The following is a 24,371-nucleotide window of genomic DNA, read 5'->3' as shown; positions in this document are numbered from 1 at the left end:
GGATATTTTTTTTTCCCCAGCTTCAGAGGCAGATTCATCACAAAGTTGATGAAACTTGATCTTCAAGGCCTCCCACTTACGAAGACCCTTTTCCTACTTCTACTTCTTTTATTGAGGTGTAATTTACATACAATAAATTGCACAAAAGTAAGGTATATTAACTGCAAACTCTTAAGATAGCTGTATCTTTCCATTCTTCATCATCTTTCATCACACCTTTCCTTAAGGCCCTGGCATGGACATGGGCATTTTTGGGACCCATCTAAGGGGAAGCTGAATTGGGGATGCATTAAATTTGGCTTTAGTGAAATATTTTTACATAGTTCACAGTCACTGCTGTGTATAACCAATTTATTGGTAGCCATTCTGGTGTAGGGATGGCCCTGACATAGGACAATGAAGTTGTGTTGCTGGCCCTGACCACTGAAAGCAAATTGTATGCTAACTGCATGTTACAATTTCTATTTCTCTTTTTCTTATGTATGCATTTGAGAGCCTATTCTTGCTATAATAAAATGTCACAGTCCCTTGATCTCCCACGGTACTTCCTCCCACGGTACCAACCAGCGGAAATTTGAATTGTTACAGCACTGTAAGCCTTGGGTTACTCATATTCCATCCCCTGTCTCCTATCAACTCCCATAAGGAAGTTATCATTGAGCTCATCATATATATGACTAACCCAATACTGAAATCTCATTTTAAGAGGCTATTTCCTGAGGCCACCTCTGGTACCAATTACTCTATCAGGGTCCCAATAAGAAACAGATGGTACACTTGTAATAGGGTAATTTGAGGACAGTTTATTTACATAGGCCCATTTACAAAGGTGTGGGTGTAGGGAATCCTTACAAGAGGAAGAAACAGTTCCCTCAAACTGCAGGATGAGAGTCATGTAGACTCAGCTGCCTTCAGGGGCAAAGCACCTCGAGGATATTGTGCAGCCAGGGAATCAGATGAATACAAACTCTGACCTCATTCTTTTCCCTCCCTCTGATTTTCTGCAGGGGAATCCCTAGTGAGCAAACCCAAATGGAAGCCAGAGAGAAGGAATGTTAACGTGGCTCATATGGGTCAAACTCTAACAGATAGTGAGCTGAGGCAAGAACAGAGCTGGAGAGGCAAACAAGATACCTGGTGTAGTCTGGTCTGTAATCAGATTACTACAGTTTAGTGGAAGAACTGAATTTGGGGCAGGTTACCTGACCTGAATTTTCCATCATGTATAATCTTTAAATCTTTGGCAACCTCACTTAAATTTTTTTTTTTTAATTTGAACTAAATAAATTCCAATTCCTATTATTCTGAGACACTACTTATTCTATATGCTCCACATCTCACCTAAGAGATGCTTAATAACTGCTTATCAATCTTCGATAATGTCATGTTCATCTGTCAAATGTAACCAAAGTCATGCAGGATTTTCTCATGTCTTCTAGAAGCTTTATAGTTTTTATTTAGATATACGACTCATTTTGAGTTAATTTTAGTATAAGGTGTGAGGTATGGATAGGGCTGTTTTTGCACATGGACATCTAATTGTTCCAGCACCATTTGTTGAGGAACCCTTTCTCCATTAAACTGCATTTGCACCTTTGTCAAAAGTCAACTGTTTGGGCCTATTTCTGGACTCCCTATTCTGTTCCAGAGACATGTCTACCCTTTCATCAATACTACACTTTATTACTGTAACTTGAAATCAGGTAGCAAGTCCTCCATTTTGTTTTCCATAATCGTTTTGGCACTTTGTCTTTCCATATACACTTTAGAATCAGCTTGTGGAAAAAAGTCTGCTGGAATTTTTATTGGAAATGCATTGAATCTACAGGTCAAACAGGAGAATCTGATACCTTAATATTTTGTCTTCCAATGAATGAACATGAAAACTTTTCCATTTAGGCCTATTTCTTTCATGTGATTTTCAGCATGTTGTTATTTGGTGCCACTGAATCAGTTCCAACTCATTTGACTACATACAACAGAACACCGCCCGGTCCTGTGCCATTCTCGTAATACTTGCTATGTTTGAGCCCACTGTCGCAGTCACTGTGTCAGTTCATCTTGTTGAGAGTCTCTTTTTTGCTGACCCGTTGCTACAGCAAGCATGACGTCCTTCTCCAGGGACTGGTCCCTTCTGATAACACATGTCCAAAGTACATAAAACGAAGTCTCACCATCCTCCCTTCTAAGCAGCATTCTGGTTGTACTTCTTCCAAGACAGGTTTGGTCCGTTCTTCTGGCAGTCCACAGTATATTCTTCGCCAGCACCATAATTCAAAGGTGTCAATTCTTTTTCAGTCTTCTATTCATTGTCCAGCTTTTGTATGCATGAGGCAAATGAAAATACCACGGCTTGGGTCAGGTGCACCTTAGTCCTCAAAGTGACATCTTTGCTTTTTAACACCTTAAAGAGGCCATTTGCAGCAGATTTGCCCAATGCAATAATGTCTGATTTCTTGACTGCTGCTTGCATGGGTGTGGACTGTAGATTCAAGTAAAATGAAATCCTTGGCAACTTCAATCTTTTCTCCATTTATCATGATGTTGCTTATTGATCCAGTTGTGAGGATTTTTGTTTTGTATTGAGGTGTAATCCATACTGAAGGCTGAAGCCTTTGGTCTTCAACAGTAAGTACTTCAAATCCTCTACACTTTTAGTACATACACCAGGTTGTTAGCCTTCCTCCAAGCCTGATGCCATATTCTTCGTGCAGTCCAGCTTCTTGGGTTATCTGCTCAACATACAGACGAAATGCGGTGAAGGGATACCACCTTTCCTGATTTTAATCCACACAGTATCCCCTTGTTCTGTTCGAAGAACTGCCTCTTGTTCTATGTACAGGTTCCTCAGGAGCACAATGAAGTTTATTGGAATTCCCTTTTTCTTTGCAATGTTATCCATAATTAGTTTTGATCCACAGTTGAATGCCTTTGCATAGTCAATAAAAAACACATATAAACAGTTTTCTAACATTCTCTGCTTTCAGCCAGGATCCACCTGACATCTGCAATGACATCTTGTTCCACGTCCTTTTTTGAATCCAGCTTGAACTTCTAGCAAGTCCCTGTTGATGCACTTACTGTTGCAACAGCTTTTGAATGATCTTCAGCAAAACGTTACTTGCATGTGATATTGATACCACTCAATAATTTCCACATTCTGTTGTATCAACTTTCTTTGGGATGGGCACAAGTATGAATCTCTTCCAGTTGGATGACCAGGTAGCTGTCTTCCATATTTTTGGTACAGACGAGTGAGCACTTCCAGCGTTGCTTCCGTATACAAGCCATCTCGTGCAACAAACTGACGACATGACTCAGCATGTAGATTTTGCTTGTTTCTTTTAGGGGGCAGTGAGGGTGTGTTCAGCTTTAAGTGTTTGGCTATTCTGATTTTTCATTAGCATTCAAGTTCTGTTCACACTGCATTCAAATTCTGTTCATGTTGTCAGTTTGACACCTAAGTATTTAGTTTTGTGCATGTATTTAGCTTTCTGAAAGAAATACCTGAGAACAATTCTTCTGGGAGGTGGTGACCTCTGCTAATCCCTTCTGGACATACTGTGAACCAATTCTCTCTCCTTCCCAGCAAATTATCTTAGTTCCCTATTTAGGCTATTCAAACTGACTTTAACTGTGGGTGGCAGGACACTGTCTGGGTGCGATGAAGGTTTCTCAGATTTCATTCCACTGGGCTCAAAAGCATAGTGTTGAGAATGTCTGACTACTTCACCATGTGAATTACTTTAGTAAAATGCTCTAACACGTAGGCATTCCACACCCAGCTTGCTGCCAAGGACATACTACACACACATTTGGAGTTCCAGTGGGCTTTTATTGAGATAAAGTAACAAAAATCAAGATTTTACCAACCATCTTTTCTGAACTGTAAAAACTAAGCCTAGACTCTGGTCCATATACATACAACACATCCCAACAAAAACAGAACCCCACTGGAACATTTGCCAATTAACATAAAGCCAATTTCCCCTTTTCCCCAATGTTTTCAATTTTTTGAGTTCCCACTGCTCATTTCTCAGTGGAACTGGTCCCTTGTGGCTCGGGACACTGGAATTCTCTCCCATTTTCACCGAACAAAAAAATAAATTTTCTCATTTGTTTCAATAAAGGGAACAGTGACTTTGTTTTCTCCAGGAACCCCTCCCCAACAACCGGTGGTTAAGACACAGTCACCTGTATCTTAACAGCCCAACCCTACCCCCTCCCTTGCCCTGCCCAGCACTGTCTACTGGAGAATTTAAATACACTTCTGTTGGAATCTGTCAGCTGTGGAGGGGTAGAGTCCAGGTGCCAGGCTAGCTACCTCGGACCTCATGAACTGCTAAAACCTTTGGACACTTACTCTTTACCCCAAAGATGAGTATTTAAATCAGAAAGGAGAGTGAGTTTTCAAAAAACTTTAAGAATAAAGCAGAACTATGAGCTCACCAAAGTCCACTTATATTCACCAAAAAGCTGTTTACATTAAGGTCCCATGAGGTCAATAATTTTGCTAAACAGGTATTTTGCCAGAAAATGACTCCATAAGAACTTTTAAGACGCAATATTGGAAAAAGCAGCAAATTAAAATAACATGGCTTAATTCCAAAGGAGAACTTATTTCATCTTTTTGTTACTCATCTATAAGGTCAGGAGTGTGGCTAAAGGCAGTTTCTGATGAGGTTATGAGCTTCCAAAGTGTTTCTAAATCCTTAGTGCAGACACCCTCCCTTTTGGGGCACAGTACCCTCCCACCCACCCCTATTAAAAAAAAGAAAGAAAAAAAATTAAACCAAGTTATCAGAATGAGATGTTTTGATTTCAACAATTTACTCAAAGCTTTGTGTTGTCTGGTTCTAATCCAAGCAAGATGGTATCACACACAAAGCACATGGCAAAGGAAAGATGCTCCCATCTCATTCTGAAAACAAGTGTTGATAACCAACCCTCCCCCCCTCCCAAAACTTTTGGGGCCAACCCATAGTATGATACTGGGACTAACTTGAAAATAACTCAGACACATTTAGGTTTCCCCTACTTCTTTCTATAAAAGATCATTTCAGAATAAATTTATTTCATTCCTAAGGGAAGGGCAAGAAACCTTTTTTTCCCCCACTGGAATTTGTGGGGAAAGGCAAAACATCAGCCAAGAGGCGCTAAGTGTGTAATGGCCCTTAATCCATTACGTAACGATGCAACCACTGGCCAGACCAAGAGTTGGATGGAGTTTAAATATTAAAAATAGGGGCTGGTTCTCATCCAAATGAACCACCGGAGAAGTACCAGCATTACTTTTAAAAAACGCAATATTGGGGAAAAAAACCTGTAAACAATTTCCAATAGTAACAATGCTCCTCATTATGAGGGGGGATTAAAAAAAAAAAAAAAAAGAAAGACCAGGCTTTGACCTAGTCCTTAGAGCATCTTCCCGTTTAACAATTCCTGTTCAAGAGTCAAGCACCAGAACTGGACAGCCGCCTCTACAAAGCTGTCTGCCCAACAGTGGTGCCTCAGACAGCTTAAGTGCCACTCCTCATCAGAGGCTGTACTTCAGTAATACTTTCCATTTGAAGTCTGTGCTTTAAGAGGGACCCACAAGCATGTGGCACCAGGCAGAGCACAGTCCAAGGCTGACAAAGGAGACCGTGCTGTTTGTTTAGTCACCCACACGCTCTCCAGCGAGATACAAAACTGCATTTACACATCTTTCTTGCTTTTCTTTTATAATGTATGATCCCTCTTATCTCGCCAGAGATGAAGGGAAAAGAGCTGCACCAGTACAAAGGCAAGATTTTTTGGTCAAAATGTGATGCCTTTTAACCCCCCCCCCACCCCACCTTGGAAAAAAGCTACTTCCTTAATTAGGGTTTGCGTTTGATAACCAACACTGACTGGAAAGAACGTACGCGTAGCTTGGATCCCAAATAAGGAACTTGCTCTTATTTTGCTTGTACTGGGCAGCTCTTGCTACAGTTGGTAAAGAATCAGGGATGTGTCTCATCAGGAGGCACCTGCAGGATTTTGATCCTTGAGGAATTTTGGGTGAGTCACAAATAGTTTCGCTTAGAACTAGGCAGAGTGAAAAAGCAACTTCAAATAACTGAATTCCTTATCCAGATGAGTTAAGTATGAAAGCATATGAGGACTTACGTAGTATTTCAAGGTTGTGAAAAACAAGGGAATATAAAAATCAGAAAAAAAATTTTAAGTTTGTTTTTTGCCTTTTTTCTCCTAGATGCCTCCTGATTGACCTAGTACACTGGGTTAAAAGGAAATTAAAAACTTAAAAAAAAAAAAAAAAAGTTCACTGGTTGATTCATCTCACTCCTTTTGCCTAGAGATCAGGCCAAACATCAAGCATGTTGGGAGGGGCACAATTTAAAGCAACACTATTGACTGTAAAGCATTTGCCAGCAATTTACAATGCAAAATGACAGGTAACAATTCTTGTCACAACGAGAATAGCAAGCAGCTTCCTGTAGCATCCAAGTTAACAGCTCTCACGTTGCCCATTCCCGCATGAGTTTATGTATCAAGGCGGACAGAGGGCAATGGATTTACACACTACAGGAAATGATCCACAGAAAGTTAGCTCCAGAACTGTTAATGTTACCAAAGCTGGTACTGGCTAATATTCTGAAATGCAAATCCGTGCTTTATACATATGCATGCCACCCAACAGAATCCCCCCACTGCAAGGTAGGTTAACTTTGCCCCCTTTTGCACAGCTTGAAAAGTTGTTCAAATTTTAAGAAGGGGGGAAAAAGCAAAATCAGCTTCTCAAAATAATCTTGAATTGTAGATTTTTGAAGCTTCCTTGCTCTCTCTGGTAAGCCTCCTCCAAAAGTACTAGATGAGACAGTGTGGCAGCAAACAGTGAATCCCAGACTTCTGGGTCCCTTTTCCATTAAAGAATCCCCATAGAGGTCTGCTCTTCACAGTAAAAGGCCAAGGTACTTTTAGAATTTAGTGTTGCGGAAAACTGAGCCCCTCTCATCTTTAGCTGCTCCCATAATCACTCTAATCCCCTTAATCCCAGCAACCTTCATCCAAGAAAAAAAAAATATATATATATATGTATATATATATATATGAACCCAGAAAAAAAACTTATTTACAAAGTTTATACAAGTATACACACTCAATTTTCTATGGGACACGCTTTGCCACAGAGGAAAGAGGGTCAGGGCTCTGACATGTCTACACATCAAGTGCCATAACTGCTCATGGAGGCGTATGTAAACCAGTCTTTAGTGTTCTGCTATAGAGCACAAAGGCTTGTCATATGGCTCCTGCAATGAGAGACTGCTCTTTCCTTTGGGAGCGATGATGTTGGATCTACTCAGCCCAGAAGAAATTTTTACTTGGGGTTTTTTTTTTTTAAATACATGTATTTACAGTGCGGGTGATCTGCAGCTGCATATCAACTCCTCCAACATAAAGAAAAAGAAAAGGTGTTTAAACATTACTAGTACGTTTCATCTTCCAGCCCTGGGCTTGAGTGCTCATGTAGAAAGGGAAGAGAGAGACTTCAACTTGAAACCAAAACGAAAAGACAAAAATTTAAAAAAAAAAAAAAAAGGAAAGAAAGAATTACTATTGTTGATTCCTTGGGCTGTGTCTGAAAGATGATATTCTGAATGGTCTCATAGCATAAGGCACTTTGCACAAATAAGTAACAAGCTCTTCAGGCTTAAAAAACGGATGAGTAATCAGGGAGAAGTTGAAATGCACTAGGAAGTCAGCTGTTGGAGAACTCTGAAATTGTAGACAAGCTTGTGTGTTCGTCAAGATGCTTCTCTTTTTAGGGTTTCTCCCCTTCTCTTCTTTCTCCTCCTTCCTTGTACCCCTCCCCGCCCAAAAATTTTTTTTTAAACTAGCAGTTAGTGCAGCTAATGCTCAGCCGGCACACAGTGCAAACAAACGGAACAAAAAGGCGCATCCCTTCTGTTCGGCGCTGTTCTCTTCGCCAGTTAAACAAAAGGCGCAAAAAAAAAAAAAAAAAAGTCTGAGCTCTTTTGAAGTCTTCATAGTTCCAAAATAAAAGAAGATGGAAAACCCACAAGAGAAGAGCATTCCCCCCCAAAATGACGTTGTCACAGATCTGAACGGGCCTTCTACAGTTTGTCAACACCTAAAAAAAAAAAAAAAAAAAAGAGGAAGAAACCTAAAATTAACATTTGTGAAAGCAATACAAACTAGAATACACAGGTTTTCACCATCTCTCAAGTCCACCGAAGATGCTCTCGCCAGTCGTTCCCACTGAGCCTCTGTCTACTACAGAATCCAAGGATTAACAAGGAGTTTTCGCCAGCCATCCCGGAGCTAAAACGAAGCCTGAAAGCTCTATTACTTGGCAGCACTCACCAATAACAGCTGTATCAAGAAATTTCTTTTTTCTTTCTTACCTAACATGAAATGACTAGCTTGTGGATATACTAGCTATTTTTTATGTTTGAGGGTTTTATGTTTGGCACTTAAATTAGAGAAAAAAGTTAAAGTGAAAACAATAATTTAAAAAGTTTTTAACAACAAGTGGTAAAACGTTCATTGCTAATTTGGAAACTATCACCTCGCGAATTAAATCAGATTTTCCTTACAAAAAGCTCTGAGATAGCCTACATTCTTTTATGGTGAGCCTTGTTTTGAGCATTTTACCAGCACGATAGTCACCAAGTACTGAACGACCAAATGAGAGGGCTGTGCAGGAAATCAGAGTGGGCATTTTAAGAAGACAGTTTAAGTTATCTTCATAACCTGATTATACAATTGGTAATAAGGTAATAAATACGGCTAACTTTACCTATTTATTAGTATATCCATTAGAAATTAAGAATGAAATGATAAAAACAGAAGGATGACTTCGAGTAATAAAGGAAAATGGAAGGGCAGAGAACACTTTCATATTCAAATGTGCTTCCATTATTTTGGGAGTTTAAATACTGCTCACATTACTCCAGAAGATCGCATTCAAGAACAGTATTTATAGATTCTCTAATGAGACTACACCTCACTCAAGAACTATTTGCTGTTGACTGTCATTTTTGCCAACAGGTGTTTTACCCTATACTGCTATCACATATGGTGGGACATGACATCCCCTCCAGGAAAAAGTGGATCTTGTTGTCTTTGCTTTCTTTAACCATTCTGCTCACTTGGATATTCCGTCAGGTACGCACATGCCTGTTAAGCTTTCTCATCTTCTGCAGGCTCGCTGTGGTATTCTGCCACGTACAGGCTCTTATCTATGTTGCTTGGGATAGGTTTAATTTCTGTCCCCAGCTGCTCCTCAATACTTTTCAGGTTGAAGCGATCATCATACGTGATCAAGTTGATGGCTAAGCCAAGGTGACCAAAGCGACCTAACCAAAATAAAGACAAGATAAAAAACAAGTTAAATATGAGAACGAATGTGCATGTCTGCAAGTAGCAAAACCACACAAGATTAGTATTTCTGTCCAGCGCCACTGTGTGTCCATGAAATTACTTCTATGGTCTCCTCATATACACATTACCCTAAAACTTCAGTTTCACAGCCCAAAGTAGTACTCTACACAACCTCTTTCAAACGACAAACTGGTTGCTCATTTGCATCAAAGTTGCCAAAATACAGATGCTAAGCAGTAGAGTTACATATTGCTGTGCTTAGGTTCTCACGTGTTAGTTACTAAATTAAGCATTTAGTACAGTTATTTTAATTTTTCTTAATTAGTTCCAATTCACTGTTCTCATTGCTACCACATTCTATTCCACAAAGGAACAGAATTTAGTTGTTACGCTTCTCAAAACAGCTCCCACGAAGACCATCTCCTATCTTATCCTCACCTGATCTTCCAATACGATGGAGATAGGTCTCTGCCAGCTTTGGGAAGTCAAAGTTTATCACCACATTCACAGCTTGTATATCAATACCTCGGGTAAACAGATCTAAAAAAAAAAAATTTTCATTATATCTTCCAATTTAAACATGCCTCTTGGTATCATAATACTCTTCTAATGTATTTCTTGTATAACCCAAGTTTATTCATTTCATTCAGTTATTTGATGCATCTGCAAATTGCTGGCATTAACTTTCATGTACATCATCACAAATAACTTTCTGCTCACAAGTTACTTTTCCCTCGTCCTGCAAACAAGTTTTTAAAAATTGTCTAAGGTAACTGTGCAAATAGGAAGAGACCAGGATAACTGGTAAACTACAGTAAACTCATAAATGAGTCTCAGAAGTAACTAGAAGTTTTCTTTAGTCTATTTTCTAGTATTTAATCCAGGATTAAAACGATCAATTATTAAAAATAAAGTTTGTTGTATAACCTAGAATATCTCAAAAAGAAGTAATTCACTAGCAGTATTTATACTTTATTTAGAAATTATTCCTTCCATTCTGCAAAATGACTTATAACAGGTCTAAGGTGAGCCGAGATGCAGGGTAGTCCCATTCCTTCTACTCTTTCTATTCCCACAAATACTAGGCTAGTTCAGGCTCTTGAAACTACCAAGTAACCATAACATTCTAGTAACTGGGTTTCCTTGCTTTTAACAACTCCTCCCAAGACAATCCATGAGGGTCACACTAATACTTCTAAAGCAGTTTCAAATTTGTAACATTATTTTAAATTACCTCCAGACAAAATCTACATTTGACATTCAAAGTCTTCCACACTACAATCTGGTTCTAATTTACCTAACTCATTTCCTCAAATCTTCCATTTTCACCAAACTTGCCTACTCATCCTTCCTTAAACAGGTATCTCTCTGGGCCATTTTTTATTCCAGTCCTCTCACTTAAAATGGCTTCTTCCAAATGTATGAAACTGAAAAAACAATCCAGTTACTGTTGAGTTGATTCCAGCTTATGGTGATCCCATGTGTGTCAAAAGTACAACTCTGCTCCACAGGGTTTTCAATGGCTTTTTTTTTTTTTTTTTTGAATTAGATCACTAGGCCTTTCTTCTGTGGCACTTCTGGGTGGACTTGAACCTCCAACCTTTCAGTTAGCAATCGATGGTACCACCCAGGGACTCCATATGAAACTTACCTAGCTTCTAAAGCCAAGTTAAAATCCCATCTCTTCTTAGATCACCTCAGTCACTCCACCAAATGCTTAAGATACTATCCATACCTCACATTTGCAAGTTACCTTTACTCCCTTTGCTGGATCCAGTCCCACACCTGTTATTATAAATACAGTTTTACTGCAACACAGCCATGCCTATTTTGTTTATTCATTATCTAAGGCTGCTTTTGAACTATTAACTGACAGAGCTGAGTACTTAGAGAGTCTACAGTAAACAAAATCTAAAATACTTACTACCTGGCCCTTTACCTTAGAATCCTATTGTTACCATTTACCTAACCTGAATGAGCTAAGAAAATGAGATAAAAGAAGCAAACACAACTCGACCAAGGTCTTACGAGCAGAGATAAAAAATGTCAGGACTTGGACCTTGGGTAATAGTGAATTTATGTTAATGGGTGAGAACAACTCAGAAGAGGTGGGTGTGAATGGTTACATAACTTGAAGGGCAAAATCAATGTCACTAAATGGTATAGGGTCGCTATGACTTGGAATCAACTCAATGACAAGGGGCTTTAAATGGTATATGTAGAAACTGTTGAATTGGTGTATATTTTGTTGTGTATACTTTCAACAGCAACAAAATAAAGTTACATTAAAAAAAGTCAGGACTTGGATGCTATGCTTAAAACTCTAAGAGCCTAATATCCTTCCTAGTAAATCATAGATATTTAGTATCTTGAGTACTTCAATACACTTAAAAGTCAGGTCTGTTGATAAACACAAATGTGTTAATTCAGTTGTATTAACTGTTCTTTCAGATGCAAGACAAAGAAACTAGTAGAAGTATGTAAGATATTTCATAACCTTTTCCTTGATTCTTGTAAATTAGCAAATTTAATATTCTGCTAGAAAAAATTTGGAGTCTATTTTTTTTTTTTCTAGAGAAGCCTTTTTAAAAAATTCAGGTGTTGAAATATTTTAAATCCTGATCTAGGTGGTGGTTATATTCAAAAATTTATTTAACAATATACTTAAGATCAGTGTATTTATCTGTATACACATCACACCTTAATTTAAAAAGGATTCACATTTTTCTCCTTACTCAGAAGCCTAGACGATTAATAACTAACATTATATCCCCAGTGTAGAGATCAGGGAGTCTCTGAGTGGTGCAAATGGTTAGTGTGCTCAGCTGCTAACCAGAAGGTTGGAGGTTCAAGTTCACCCACAGGTGTCTCAGAAGAAAAGGCCTGGTGATCTACTTCTGAAAAATCAGCCATCGGAAACCCTATGGAACACAGTTCTGTGCTAACACACATGCGGTCGCCATCAATGGAAACTGACTTGATGGCAACTGGTTCTACTGGTAGAGACAGGAGGGCAGCGAATTCACATGGTTCGCCTGATCTGAGCGTCCGCCTGCCTCTCCACCTCCCCAGTTCGTTTTTCTCCATGTAGTGAAATAAACCAAAATTATAGGTCCATCTGCTTCTGGGAAAAAAATTAAAAGGCTATGATAAACAATTTACAAAACTTAAGTAGTTCCTTAATACTACTCATATTGTATTGGCTCATTTTTGTACGATAAAACTATTCGGAAAGTATGAAAATTTCAAAATTGGTTTTAAAAGCAGAGATGAGGTTATGAATGCCAGAACAGGTCTTATGCAGTTTTTGATACAGAACTAATTTTAAAGAGTTAACCAGAGTTCATTCTCAACTTCAGAAACTATGGCAGTAGTGGTAGAATGGGCTGGACTATGCCACAGCCTGCACTATGTGATAGGGACAAAGAAAGCAAAGTAGAGAGAGAGCCAGGAAGGAAAAAAATGGGTAAAAGAAACACAAAATACTCACCAGTGCAAACAAGATTTCGGCATAAGCCGTTTCGGAAATCATGAAATACACGATTTCGATGCTCCTAGGAAAAAAGAGATGCATTCCATTTGATTAAAACTCAAAAATCCTGCCCAAAATTTTTCATCATTCCTTCTATCTGATGAGTTCTTTATACCCAAAAATTGTTCTCACACAAATGAGAGATGAATCAATCTCACACAAGTCAATGAAAAATGAAAGATAGAGATAATTAACCATAATTAGTTTCCCATGGGAATTAACAGGAATTACTAATTTGGAAACCCTGGTGGCATAGTGCTTAAGTGCTACGGCTGCTAACCAAAAGGTCAGGATTTCGAATCCACCAGGCACTCCTTGCAAACTCTATGGGGCAGTTCTACTCTGCCCTATAGGGTTCCTATGAGTGAGAATCGACTCGACGGCAGTGGGGTTTTTTTTTTGGTAATACGTATTTATGCATACCTGTATACAGCACTCACCATAAATCTTAAAGATGTTCATCTTATTTGCTGGAGTGAACTTTAAATGACAGTTTTCACCATGTGTAGGTATATCTACTTCGGTGGCACAATGGTTACATGTTCAGCTGCTAACTGAAAGGCTGGCAGTTCAAATCCACCAGCCACTCCTTGGAAACCCTATGGGGCAGTTCTACTCCGTCCTATAGGGTCGCTGTGAGTTGGAACTGACTTGACAGGAACAGGTTTTTATCTACCACATCTCAGTTTTAAAGAGAAAGGTCTGGCTTGACTAAACACTTACTATTAAGCCTTTTAGATATTACATAAAAAAGCTAAACATAACAACTTTCCAATTAAAAAAACAAAAAGATATACACACTGACTCTAGACTCTTGCCTGAGGCGATAAATCTAGGCTCCTGCACAGTGGTCTTCTGTTCAAAAGCAACTTTCCTCCATTCTGAAATACTTTCTTCAGCTTAATACATTTATTTCCTACGAAAATTTCTAATCCTAGGCTCCTGAATACTGGCATCTGATCTATTAACCTTTCAAAAGCAAACATCAGTTGATTAATTTTCAAGTTTTTAATCTATTATTCTATAGAAATTGTTTTCTATCCGTGAAATTTCACAATGTTGTAGTCAGCACAAAAAACACCTTGTTAAGAGTTCTGAATTTTTCTGTAGAGCCTTCTGTGACGACGGAAAATTGTTCTGCATCTTCACTTTTCAATACAGTAGCCACTAGCCGTATGTGTGACTGAGTACCTGAAAAGTGGCTTAGTATGACTGAGAAACTGAGTTTTTTGTCACACACAGCTAGCAGTTATCGTATTAAACAGCACAAATCTAGAGACTTCCTGGAAAGGAAGACTAAAATCTTGCCTTTATATCATGCTTGACAGCTTACAAATTCATTAATTTGTAAATCTTCCTGACAACCTTGTATATTCTGAATATGTATTATCATCTCTATTCTACAGATTAAAAAACTGAACCTAAGTGAGGTGAAAATGAAGGATCCTTTGGCTATTGAGGAATAGTTCATTCTTGAACTCACGGCAATGGAGAAGCACTAAAACAAAACCCGAGAAATAACTGGGAAGTTGTCTTTTTTTTTAATCTGTAGGAGTTCTAGTCTCAGGCTCACCTGCCTCATCTTAGCGTGGATGTAGAAGCAAGAGTAACCCAGCTGGGAAATCTTCTTGGCCAGCAATTCAACTCTCTGAGAGGAGTTGCAGAAAATGATCGACTGGTTTATCTGAAGCTGAAAGCAAGAAAAAAAACCATCAGAAAGAAAAACAACAACTTTCATTTAGTTTGCCAAATCTTGAAAATACCAACTGGCAAACAAGAAACTTTAAAAACATGGTCTAAAACTTGGGGTCACATGATACAAGAGAGATGCAAAAAGTTGTGGATGCTTTTCTTTTACTTACCAGTTGCAGACAATCATTTATAAGTTTCATGATATTTCATAAGGGTCACATAACTGCCAACAGCAGTAAAATAATTAAGCTCAAATTATTTTAGAATCTAATTAAAAGTGCCTGTGACTTGAAAATCATACCCTATCAACTTCAGATGAGCAGCTGACACTTCATTTTAGGAAAAGCTGCCTTTTTTATAGTGAAGATGGTGGGAAAATTGATACAAATGTCTGTTTTACTGGGATTAAGAGATGGATAATATTCAGCAGCTGTGAAGCCTATTACTTACCCTGGAGAAAAGTGTGTTGAGGCAGTGTACTTTTTGGCGCTCAGTCACATATGCGTAGTACTGGGTTACTCCCTTCAGAGTTAGTTCCTCCATCAGGTTAATCTCATAGGGTTTTTGCAAATGGGAATTCTGAAAAACAGAAGAGTCTTACATTAAACAAAAGCAGAGTGTATATCTCTTAAAACTCCAAATATATGTTTTTGTCTGTTTAACACTAGCTATAAATGATGCACTCCTCTTCAAAACAAGTATATATGATAGTCATGGATCAAATAAATTAGCATAAGGTGGGAGATCTCAGATTCAGATATGTAGTAAAAACGCTGTACTTTGTATACAGGATTTATGCCATAGTCAATTTATCTGGTTATCAACGGCTATGTCAGCCTGATAAGGAAAGCTAAGTGAACAATGAAGAATTTAGTCAACTTAGTGTTACAGCTTTTTAAAAAAATTTTTCACAATAAATCTTAACTCATCAGCCGAAGAAAAAGCCAAAACTTGAAATAATGAGTATAAAGTATACAGGTAGTCCCAACCTACAACGTCTTCCAGTGTCTGGGGTTTTTTTTTGTACATCTTATCATCAGTAGTATGTACTACATACAGTGTTAAAACATATCTGCACATTTATATGTAATGCTTCCAAACCCCAAAGACAAAGATTGGATTTATAAGGTTATAAAGACACTGAAAATAAAAGGCAATAATAATGAAAACTTAAAAAAAAAAAGAGGTATCTGACTAAGAACCGACTTACAATGGAGTCATCAGAACAGAATGCCGTTTTAAGTCGGTGACTACCTGTACATTATCAGTATCACAGGGAAGATATCATCAATATCATAGGAACGTCAATCTCATAGGAAATATATCATAGGAAACAGGATGGCATCGTTTCCAAGTACAGATTTATACTCACCATGAACTTCTGTACACTAAGAGGGAAAGTAGCAGAATAGAGTAAAATCTGCCTGTTTTTAGGTAGCGTGAGAATAATGTCCTCCATTATCTGTACAAAATCCTGTGACAGCAACTTATCAGCCTACAGTAGAAAGAACAGACAACTTTAAAAACTATGAAATATTATGTCTAAGGTCTCTGGTTAACATATGGTTAGAGAATAAGGTATTGTCCAACATGTCTAAGGTCTCTGGTTAGAGAAGAAGGTATTGTCCAACATGTCTAAGGTCTCTGGTTAGAGAAGAAGGTATTGTCCAACATGTCTAAGGTCTCTGGTTAGAGAAGAAGGTATTGTCCAACATGTCTAAAGCCTCTGGTTAGAGAAGAAGGTATTGTCCAACATGTCTAAGGTCTCTGGTTAGAGAAGAAGGTATTGTCCAACATGTCTAAAGCCTCTGGTTAGAGAAGAAGGTATTGTCCAACATGTCTAAAGCCTCTGGTTAGAGAAGAAGGTATTGTCCAACATGTCTAAAGCCTCTGGTTAGAGAAGAAGGTATTGTCCAACAAGAGGATCCATGGAATGCTCCTGGTTGTGAGCACTAAGTTCTCCACAACACTGTATACTGTCCAATGACACAAAGACAAACTCCCAGTGGTTTGAAAACCAAGTAATCAGATGGGGGAAAGTCTATAATCCCGAGTATCTGGGGTGCGGGGGGCCTCTAGACAGATAAAACCCCTGCTCCCATAACAGAATTTAAATCGTTTAATGTGATTTCCATTAAAGAGGCAATATGGCGTATTGGTTAAAAGTGCAAGCTCTAGAGTTAAACTACCTGGGTTGAACTCTTGTCTCTGACTTGTTAGCTGTGTTGGGAGGTTATTAACATCTTTGTATTTCAGTTTCCATAGCTATAAAATTGGGATGTTTAAAGAAGTAGCAGTGCCTACATCTCATACGATTGTTGTGAAGATTAAGTGAAAAAACATATAAAGCACTTAAATGTGCCGGCACAAAGTGATTAATAAATGTTAGTTTTTATTACGCAAAGATAAAGTCTGATGTGAATCAAACCATAATCAAGCTTGAACCAAAAACAACAACAACAACAACAAAAAAACCTGCTGTCATCGAGTCAATTCCGACTCACAGTGACCCTGTAGGACAGATTAGAACTGCCCCACAGAGTCTCCAAGGAGCGTCTGGTAGATTCGAACTGCTGATCTTTTGGTTAGCAGCCATAGCTCTTAACCACTATACCACTGGGGTTTCCAACCTTGAACTAGTTACCTAAAATACACACCAAATGGGTAAATAACTTCATTTTAAAACATTAACACTGATATGTTATATGTATGAAATTCTGCTAGGAACTGAGGATACAGAGTTGAGTAAGATTATTTAAAGGCACTTATACCCTGGTGAGGTAATACATTTAACAGAGACCCAAAACCAAAGAATACAAAGTAGTATATGCTAAATGGGGACAGAAGCGGTGTTAGAGATAGTGCATGCTTTGAGATGTATCACCGACTGGAAAGAGACTTTTATAAAGCATTTGCTTTATTTATTAACTACCTGAGAAATAAAAATAAAACCTAGATTATTTGTATCCCTAAGGAAAAAAGACAAGGCTGAACTCCTATGAATGCCTATCTATTGCATTTGAAGGGCAAGACATGTTTTATAAGCAGACTGGTTAGAGCTGACAAGAGCTGTGCATTTATTAGAAGGTCATAAACACAAAGAGCTTTTGTTTCACTCACTAGCAGCCATAAGCAAAGCACAGAATACTACAGAACAGAATCTTTCCAAATGAAGAGACATTACCTCATCCAATACTATCATCTGGACGTGATCAACCTTGGCTACTCCTTTCTTGATAAGATCCAAGATTCTCCCAGGGGTAGCTATCACCACATGCACTACACAAGACACAGAAAACGTATGTTCTCATTAACTTGAGCTTGGGCAAAAAGAATACAGTAAAGGCTTATCGTGTACGTATTTTATCAGAAACTTCGTTGCAGAGACAGAAATAACACAAAGGGGCACAAAGCTGTGTTTTAGAAGATGAATTTCCATTTCACCTAAAATTCGCTAGAGATTACTTGTCTCTTTCACCTCTACACTGGGTGGCAGGTTCCCAAATCACCTGTTCCAAATAAGGGACATGCTTCCTTGCCTTCGAACAGTCCCCAGTGAATAATGGAAGGCATGCCAAGCCTCTGACACAACAACAATACCTCTAATCGATAGCAATGGTCTTCAGAAAATTGTTACACGGATCAAATGAGAATCAAAGAAGTGTGCAATATCAAGATTACATCAAGGTAGTTCAAGTAATCAAATAACTATTATACAGACACAGACGTCTAATTTTGTAAGTGATCTCTTTCTTGCTGTTTCATTACCTCCTTTTTTCATTCAATACGATACCACAGAGGTCTCTTCATGAAAACTAATACAGATCAACTTCACTTTTTAATGGTTACGTAAAATTCCATTCAGACTATACCACAATGTACAGTGGCATATCTGGTACGCTTAGGTTGTTCAGATTTTTCAGTAATATAAACCACACTGTAGTAAACAACCTTGTACATACAGCCTTGCACTTGCCCATTTCTTTAAAATATGTTCTTGAAAATACACATTTACAATTTTGAAATATACTGCCAAATTGCCCACCACAGAGAATGTATCAATTTACACTCTCATGTGGAAAGTGAACCTATCTCTCCACAAACTTGCATTATTATAGTTATTAATACTTTTCAGCTTTGCCAATTAGATAGGCACAATTAATACCAATTTACTGTTTTTATCTACATTTCTTTCATTACTAGTAAGGTTGGCTATCCTTTCAAGTATTACTATAGATATACTGCTTGTATGCACTCATATGCTTAGATAAGCATTCACTTTATTAATTTTTCTACTGCAGTGTTTCTGTTCCTTGTTAATTTTTAATAATTTTAAAGGAAGCACCTGTGACTGAAATGACACTCAACAGAGTAATGGCACCTTGTATCAATAATTTCCTACCTGTGTCATCAAGCCTCATTATGTCATCCCGTAAATTGGTTCCTCCTGTAGTTGCCATCACTTTGGCCCCTCCCATGTGTTTGCTGACCTGGATGCAAATTTGACTGACCTGTAGAGCAAGTTCTCTAGTGGGAACAATCACCATTGCTAGAAAACATCAAGGAACAGAGAAAATAGAAAAAAAGAACGTCACATTTTGAGATCTGCACACAGAGAAATATTAAAAAGATGAATCATAATACATCTAACAGATATTTTAAAAAATTGAATGAATCTCCTTTAAAAAAAAAAAGAACCTATTTTATTGTTCTTAATTTAGACTTTTCCTCAGCAATAATGCCATATTAAATACTGTACTCTTCCTTAGTTACAAATCTTTAATGGGTCTCTTAAGTTGGCAGCATTAGCTCAAAGTTTATTAACCCTGCCATGAGACCAGGGTGCCCAGCTACCATTACTGAACATTTTGATCAAAGATTCTGTAAGAGAATCTTAATCAAAACGGGGAAAATACAGAATAGAATTTCAAAACTTAATGGAATCCAGACTTTCTGGAGCCCTGAAACTATTGCCCTAAGATAATCTTCAAACCTTAAACCAAACATATCTGCTGAAGTCTTCTTAAAACCAAACAGCGGTTCAGCTAACCTCGTTAAGACTATCTCCCTTGAGCACTGTACTCTTTTAAGACCTATCTATATGGGGCAGTTCTACTTTGTTCTGTAGGGTCGCTATGAGTTGGAATCAACATGAGAACACTGGGTTTGGTTTTTTGGTTTATATGGGATGAAACTGACAACGGCAACTTGACAGAAAGGAATCTTAGGGGGGCAGTGAGTTTATGTTAATGGAGGAGGCACAACTCAGAAAAGGAGGGTAAGAATGGCTGCACAACCCAAAGGACGTAATCAATGTCACCGAACTGTATGTGTAGAAACTTGAATTGGAATGTTTTTGCCGTGTATATTCTCAACAAAATAATTGGAAAAAAAAAAAAATTATCAGCCTGACATTTCTAAGACGTCCTAACTACATTAGCTTAACAGTAGGAGATTCCACCAGTCTAAAACAGCCAACTAGGAAATCCCTTCCCAGGTTCTATTTGTATCATATGAAAGTAGATAAAAGGAAGCTAGAAGGAACAAAAATTACAGATCAAGAAAACTTAAAATTTAAGAACAAGACAAAAACTTAATTAGTTTACTCTGGGTACAACTCTGGAAGTTTATTTCTTCTTCACTCCCTAAGCTCTTCAAGTCCCCAAACCACAAACCTTTAAACAGAAAAGGTTGTTTCTCTTTTTGATCAAAGATTCTGTAAAGACTCCTGATCAAAAGGCAGGAAATGTGTAACAGAATGTAGAATTCAGATTTTCTGACACCACTGAGGGTGGATGACCCCTGAAAATACTGTCCTGAAAAAAATCTTTAAACCTTATCAAGCTGAAACCATCCCCTGAAATCATCTTTAAACCAAATAGTATTTAAGCTTAATTAGTAAAGAATGCCTTGAGCACTGTGCTCTTTTAAAGAATTATTTACATGGGATCAAACTGACAACAGCAACTCAAAAGGTTAGATGAGAAGCTTAGAGGGCAGTGAGTTTATTTTAATGGTGGTGGAATAATTTGGAAAAGGATCGTGAGAATGCTTGCTCAACTTGATGAATGTAACGAACACCACTGATTTGTACATGTAGAAACAGTTGAATTGGTGTACATTTTGCAGTATATATTTTCACCAAAAAAGCTAAAATAATTTTTAAAAATCTGTGTATCATATTAAAGTACTTTGAAAACAAACTCTTTATAAAAAGTAAGGGTCACTGGGTCAAAAGCTGAGAAAAGAAAGCATGACTCTTCCAGATTATGTAAATTCTGACTAAAAAAAGACGATAATATCTTGTATGTAATTCCTAAGTTTAAACTACCATTTTTAGTTTAAATAAACAAAAGCCTTTCTTCAACTAACCTTGTATATTGTCCTTCTTCAGGTCTAGCCGTTCAAGTAAGGGAATGAGGTAGGCACCGCTCTTGCCTGTTCCATTTTTTGCTCTAGCTAAGATATCCCTACCAGATAAAGCAATGGGAATGCTCTCCTCCTAAAAGAGACAAGATAACAAAATGGCTTGTGAACAAAAACAGTACATAAGCAAATTCTTCTCTGAAATACACTGAAAGATATCTCTCTAGTACTACTTTGAAGTGTTCTACATTTACATTTTACATGAGAACCAAGTAAATTACCAGGCCACTCAACATCACCATCATTATCATCAAGTATTTACCATATCTGCTCACGGAGCACATTTTAAACTCTATCTCAATGTACAAAAAGTGCATCATGGACAGATGACAGTACCACCCCATCCAAAAGACATTCCAGTCACTTAGTAATGGCTCCCCCCCCCCCGCCTTTATGATAGTTCTAAGATCAGCGCTTGAGAAGGATACTAGGAAATAATAGGAGGTTATTTCATCTGAAAAGAATTAAGGTCTTAACACTCTGAAAACTGTTAAAAAAAATAAATAAAAATAAAAATAGTCTTTATAATTCTATGTCTATGTGAAAACCAGGCTGCTACCTAATCCTCTGGTTAAATATTAACTCAAAAAAATACTCTGTCACTCCAAATTTAACTTTATAGGCCAGCTGACTAGTACTTCCTCACTTCTAATGGTATAGTCTAAGATAATATAATGATTCAATGAAGTAGCTACATTTCAAAGACAGAGTGACTATCAGACTCAAGGTGATTGAGGTTTTGTGAACAGGCTCAAATTAGGTTAAGAGTAGTAACTAGTCCCAAATTCAGACTTCTTTCAAGGATCAGGTAGATCTAATGGTATTATAGTAAAGTATTGAACCCTAACCTAAACTAGTCATTGTGAAACCTATGCCCTGGTCATAAAGAAAGAAAAGACAATGGCAATAGCTTAGGACAAACTACAGTGGCAGCAACTGCCTCCTACTTCTACCATTACACCAAACACCTAGAAACCACTCTTCACAGATTTTGGAGGAAAGAACCTGCTTTTTCTTGTAAGACCATCTTTCTCCATCTCATGTTAAAAATTAAAAGCACAAGAAACATTTAAGATGATGATTTTTAGATGCAGATGTTTTAGAACATTCATATATTGTTTTAGGGTCTTTACCAAATAAATTCCTGGAAGTAATAAAATAGGATTTTTTTTATGTTGTCAGTTTGTGATTCCTACATACTGAGGGCAAAGTAAACCACAGCTATTAAATAAAAAAGCAAAGAACACTTCTGCTTCCAGAGAGGTATCATCACTGCCCATCACTGAAAAAGAGCAAGACTCAGGGCCTTCTATACTACTAAACCTTGCTTAAAAACAAAACCAAACCCACTGCCGTCGAGTCGATTCCGACTCATAGCGACCCTACACGGCAGAGTAGAACTGCACCATAGAGTTTCCAAGGAGCACCTGGTGGATTCGAACTGCTGGTGTCTTGGTTAGTAGCCATAGCACTTAACCACTATGCCACCAGGGTTTCCTAGCCTTGCTTATGGTGGGCAAATTCTGGACTAGGGCTGAAAGGAGTGGGAGTGTAGTACAGCCACGACACTACCAAATATATAGCAAAAAGTTTAAAAGACTCTGGAAACAGTAAATAAATCAGAAAGAATTTGCAACCTGGTTCTTGGCACTAATCCCTTGATGTGCAAAGGAAATTTAACACATATTTAATATTTAATAAAAGACCAAATATAGTAATTTTTAGTAATCATATCTAATACGTTTTTACATCCCCAAATTTGAGAGATAACTGTTCATCTGTAAAGGTTACTTTAGAAATGCTAAAAATACTTCTAAAATGTCAGTTTTCATTCCAAATCCTCCATACAATTTATAATAAAAGGGAGGAAAGATTGTTTTTCTTTCAGCTTCCAAACATATAGAAACTTTCGCTAATCATTACTAAAACACGAACTAAAGCATATGCCCTGGTGATGGCAGAGCAGTATTGTCATGTTTGTGAAAAAGAACTTACTGAATGGTTAGTTTGAAGCTTAAAATGCAACATGCTTTATCATCTGGCAAAATACACCATGTCACTGTAAAAACAGAATTCTCACACTAACACTTGTTATAAAAGAAAAGATCACAAGAACAAGAATATTCAGTCTTATGGCTTCAGGGGACATCTAAGTCAATTGGCAAAATAAATTCTATTAAGAAAACATTCTGCATCCCACTTTGAAATGCAGTGTCTGAGGTCTTAAATGCTAACAAGCAGCCATCTCAGATGCATCAATGAGTCTCGACCCACCCCGATCAAAGGAGAATGAAGAACACCAAGGTCACAAGGTAATTATGAGCCCAAGAGACAGAAAAGGGCTACATGAACTAGAACATCATCCTGAGACCAGAAGAACTAGATGGTGACTGGCCACAACCGATGACTGTCCTGACAAGGAGCACAACAAAGAACCCCTGAGGGAGCCGGAGAACAGTGGGATCCAGACCTCAAATTCTCATAGGAAGACCAGACTTAATGGTCTAAGGCTAGAAGAATCCCGGCAGTCATGGTCCCCAAACCTTCTGTTGGCCCAGGACAGGAACCATTCCCGAAGACAACTCATCAGACATGGATTGGACTGGACAATGGGTTGGAGAGAGATGCTGATGAGGAGTGAGCTACCTGCATCAGGTGGACACTTGAGACTATGTTGGCATCTCCTGTCTGGAAGGGAGATGGGAGGGTAGAGGGGGTTAGAAACTGGCAAAAGAGGGAGCAGGCTGACTCATTAGGGGGAGAGTAAGTGGGAGTATGTAGTAAGGTGTATGTAAGTTTATATGTGAGAGACTGACTTGATTTGTAAACTTTCACTTAAAGCACAATTATTAAAAAAAAAGAATATTCAGTCTTAAAAATAAGGGACATCTTTAACAAACCTTTTTAAAAGCTGAAAAATGCTATTTACTGAATCACAAGTGTCTTGTTGACACTGAAAAAATAAGAGCAAGGAAAGTCCCAGTCCGTTTACCTGACTGACCTGGAAGTAAAACATGAATGAACGGTAGAATGAACGGTTGGAAAAATTCAACTAGTTATTCACTGTCAAAAGAAAATGATTAGTGAAATTTTTTAAACTAGGAAAATAAATTAGAAAACAGATTCACAATAACTGACATAATTTGTTTCTTCTATGCTGGAGCCCTGGTGGTGCAGTGGTTAAGAATTACTGCTGCTAACCAAAAGGCTGGCAGTTCAAACCCACCAGATGCTCCTTGGAAACCCTATGGGGGCAGCTCTAGTCTATAGGGTTGCTGTGAGTCGCAATCGACTCAACGGCAACGATTTTTTTAATGCCTAGGCTAATGGCTGA

The 24,371-nt window shown here is 38.0% G+C and overlaps 1 protein-coding gene across 5 annotated transcripts in view; it reads right to left on the bottom strand.

Moving 5' to 3' along the window:
* Positions 1-7,345: 7,345 nt before the first annotated feature.
* The window catches only part of DDX6 (DEAD-box helicase 6), a 34,327-nt gene continuing 17,301 nt past the window's right edge, over positions 7,346-24,371 (bottom strand). For 3 of the 5 annotated variants that reach the window (XM_003418253.4, XM_010597920.3, XM_010597921.3), the window contains exons 5-14: positions 20,984-21,113; positions 19,014-19,160; positions 17,796-17,890; positions 15,984-16,106; positions 15,062-15,190; positions 14,493-14,609; positions 12,878-12,941; positions 9,826-9,927; positions 9,180-9,362; positions 7,346-8,134 (exon numbers count right to left, since the gene is read on the bottom strand). In XM_003418253.4, coding sequence (XP_003418301.1) covers positions 9,187-9,362; positions 9,826-9,927; positions 12,878-12,941; positions 14,493-14,609; positions 15,062-15,190; positions 15,984-16,106; positions 17,796-17,890; positions 19,014-19,160; positions 20,984-21,113 — 1,083 coding nt within the window. In that variant the 3' untranslated portion in view covers positions 7,346-8,134; positions 9,180-9,186. Of the gene's footprint in view, positions 8,135-9,155; positions 9,363-9,825; positions 9,928-12,877; positions 12,942-14,492; positions 14,610-15,061; positions 15,191-15,983; positions 16,107-17,795; positions 17,891-19,013; positions 19,161-20,983; positions 21,114-24,371 lie in introns of all 5 variants that reach the window. The other 2 variants (XM_010597922.3, XM_023558202.2) reach the window with 2 other exon arrangements.

The sequence above is a fragment of the Loxodonta africana genome, chromosome 15 (assembly GCF_030014295.1).
Source record: "Loxodonta africana isolate mLoxAfr1 chromosome 15, mLoxAfr1.hap2, whole genome shotgun sequence".
In the NCBI taxonomy this organism is placed as follows: Eukaryota; Metazoa; Chordata; class Mammalia; order Proboscidea; family Elephantidae; genus Loxodonta; species Loxodonta africana.
Note: the sequence above shows the minus strand (reverse complement) of the source record. Positions and strands in the feature narration are given on the sequence as shown.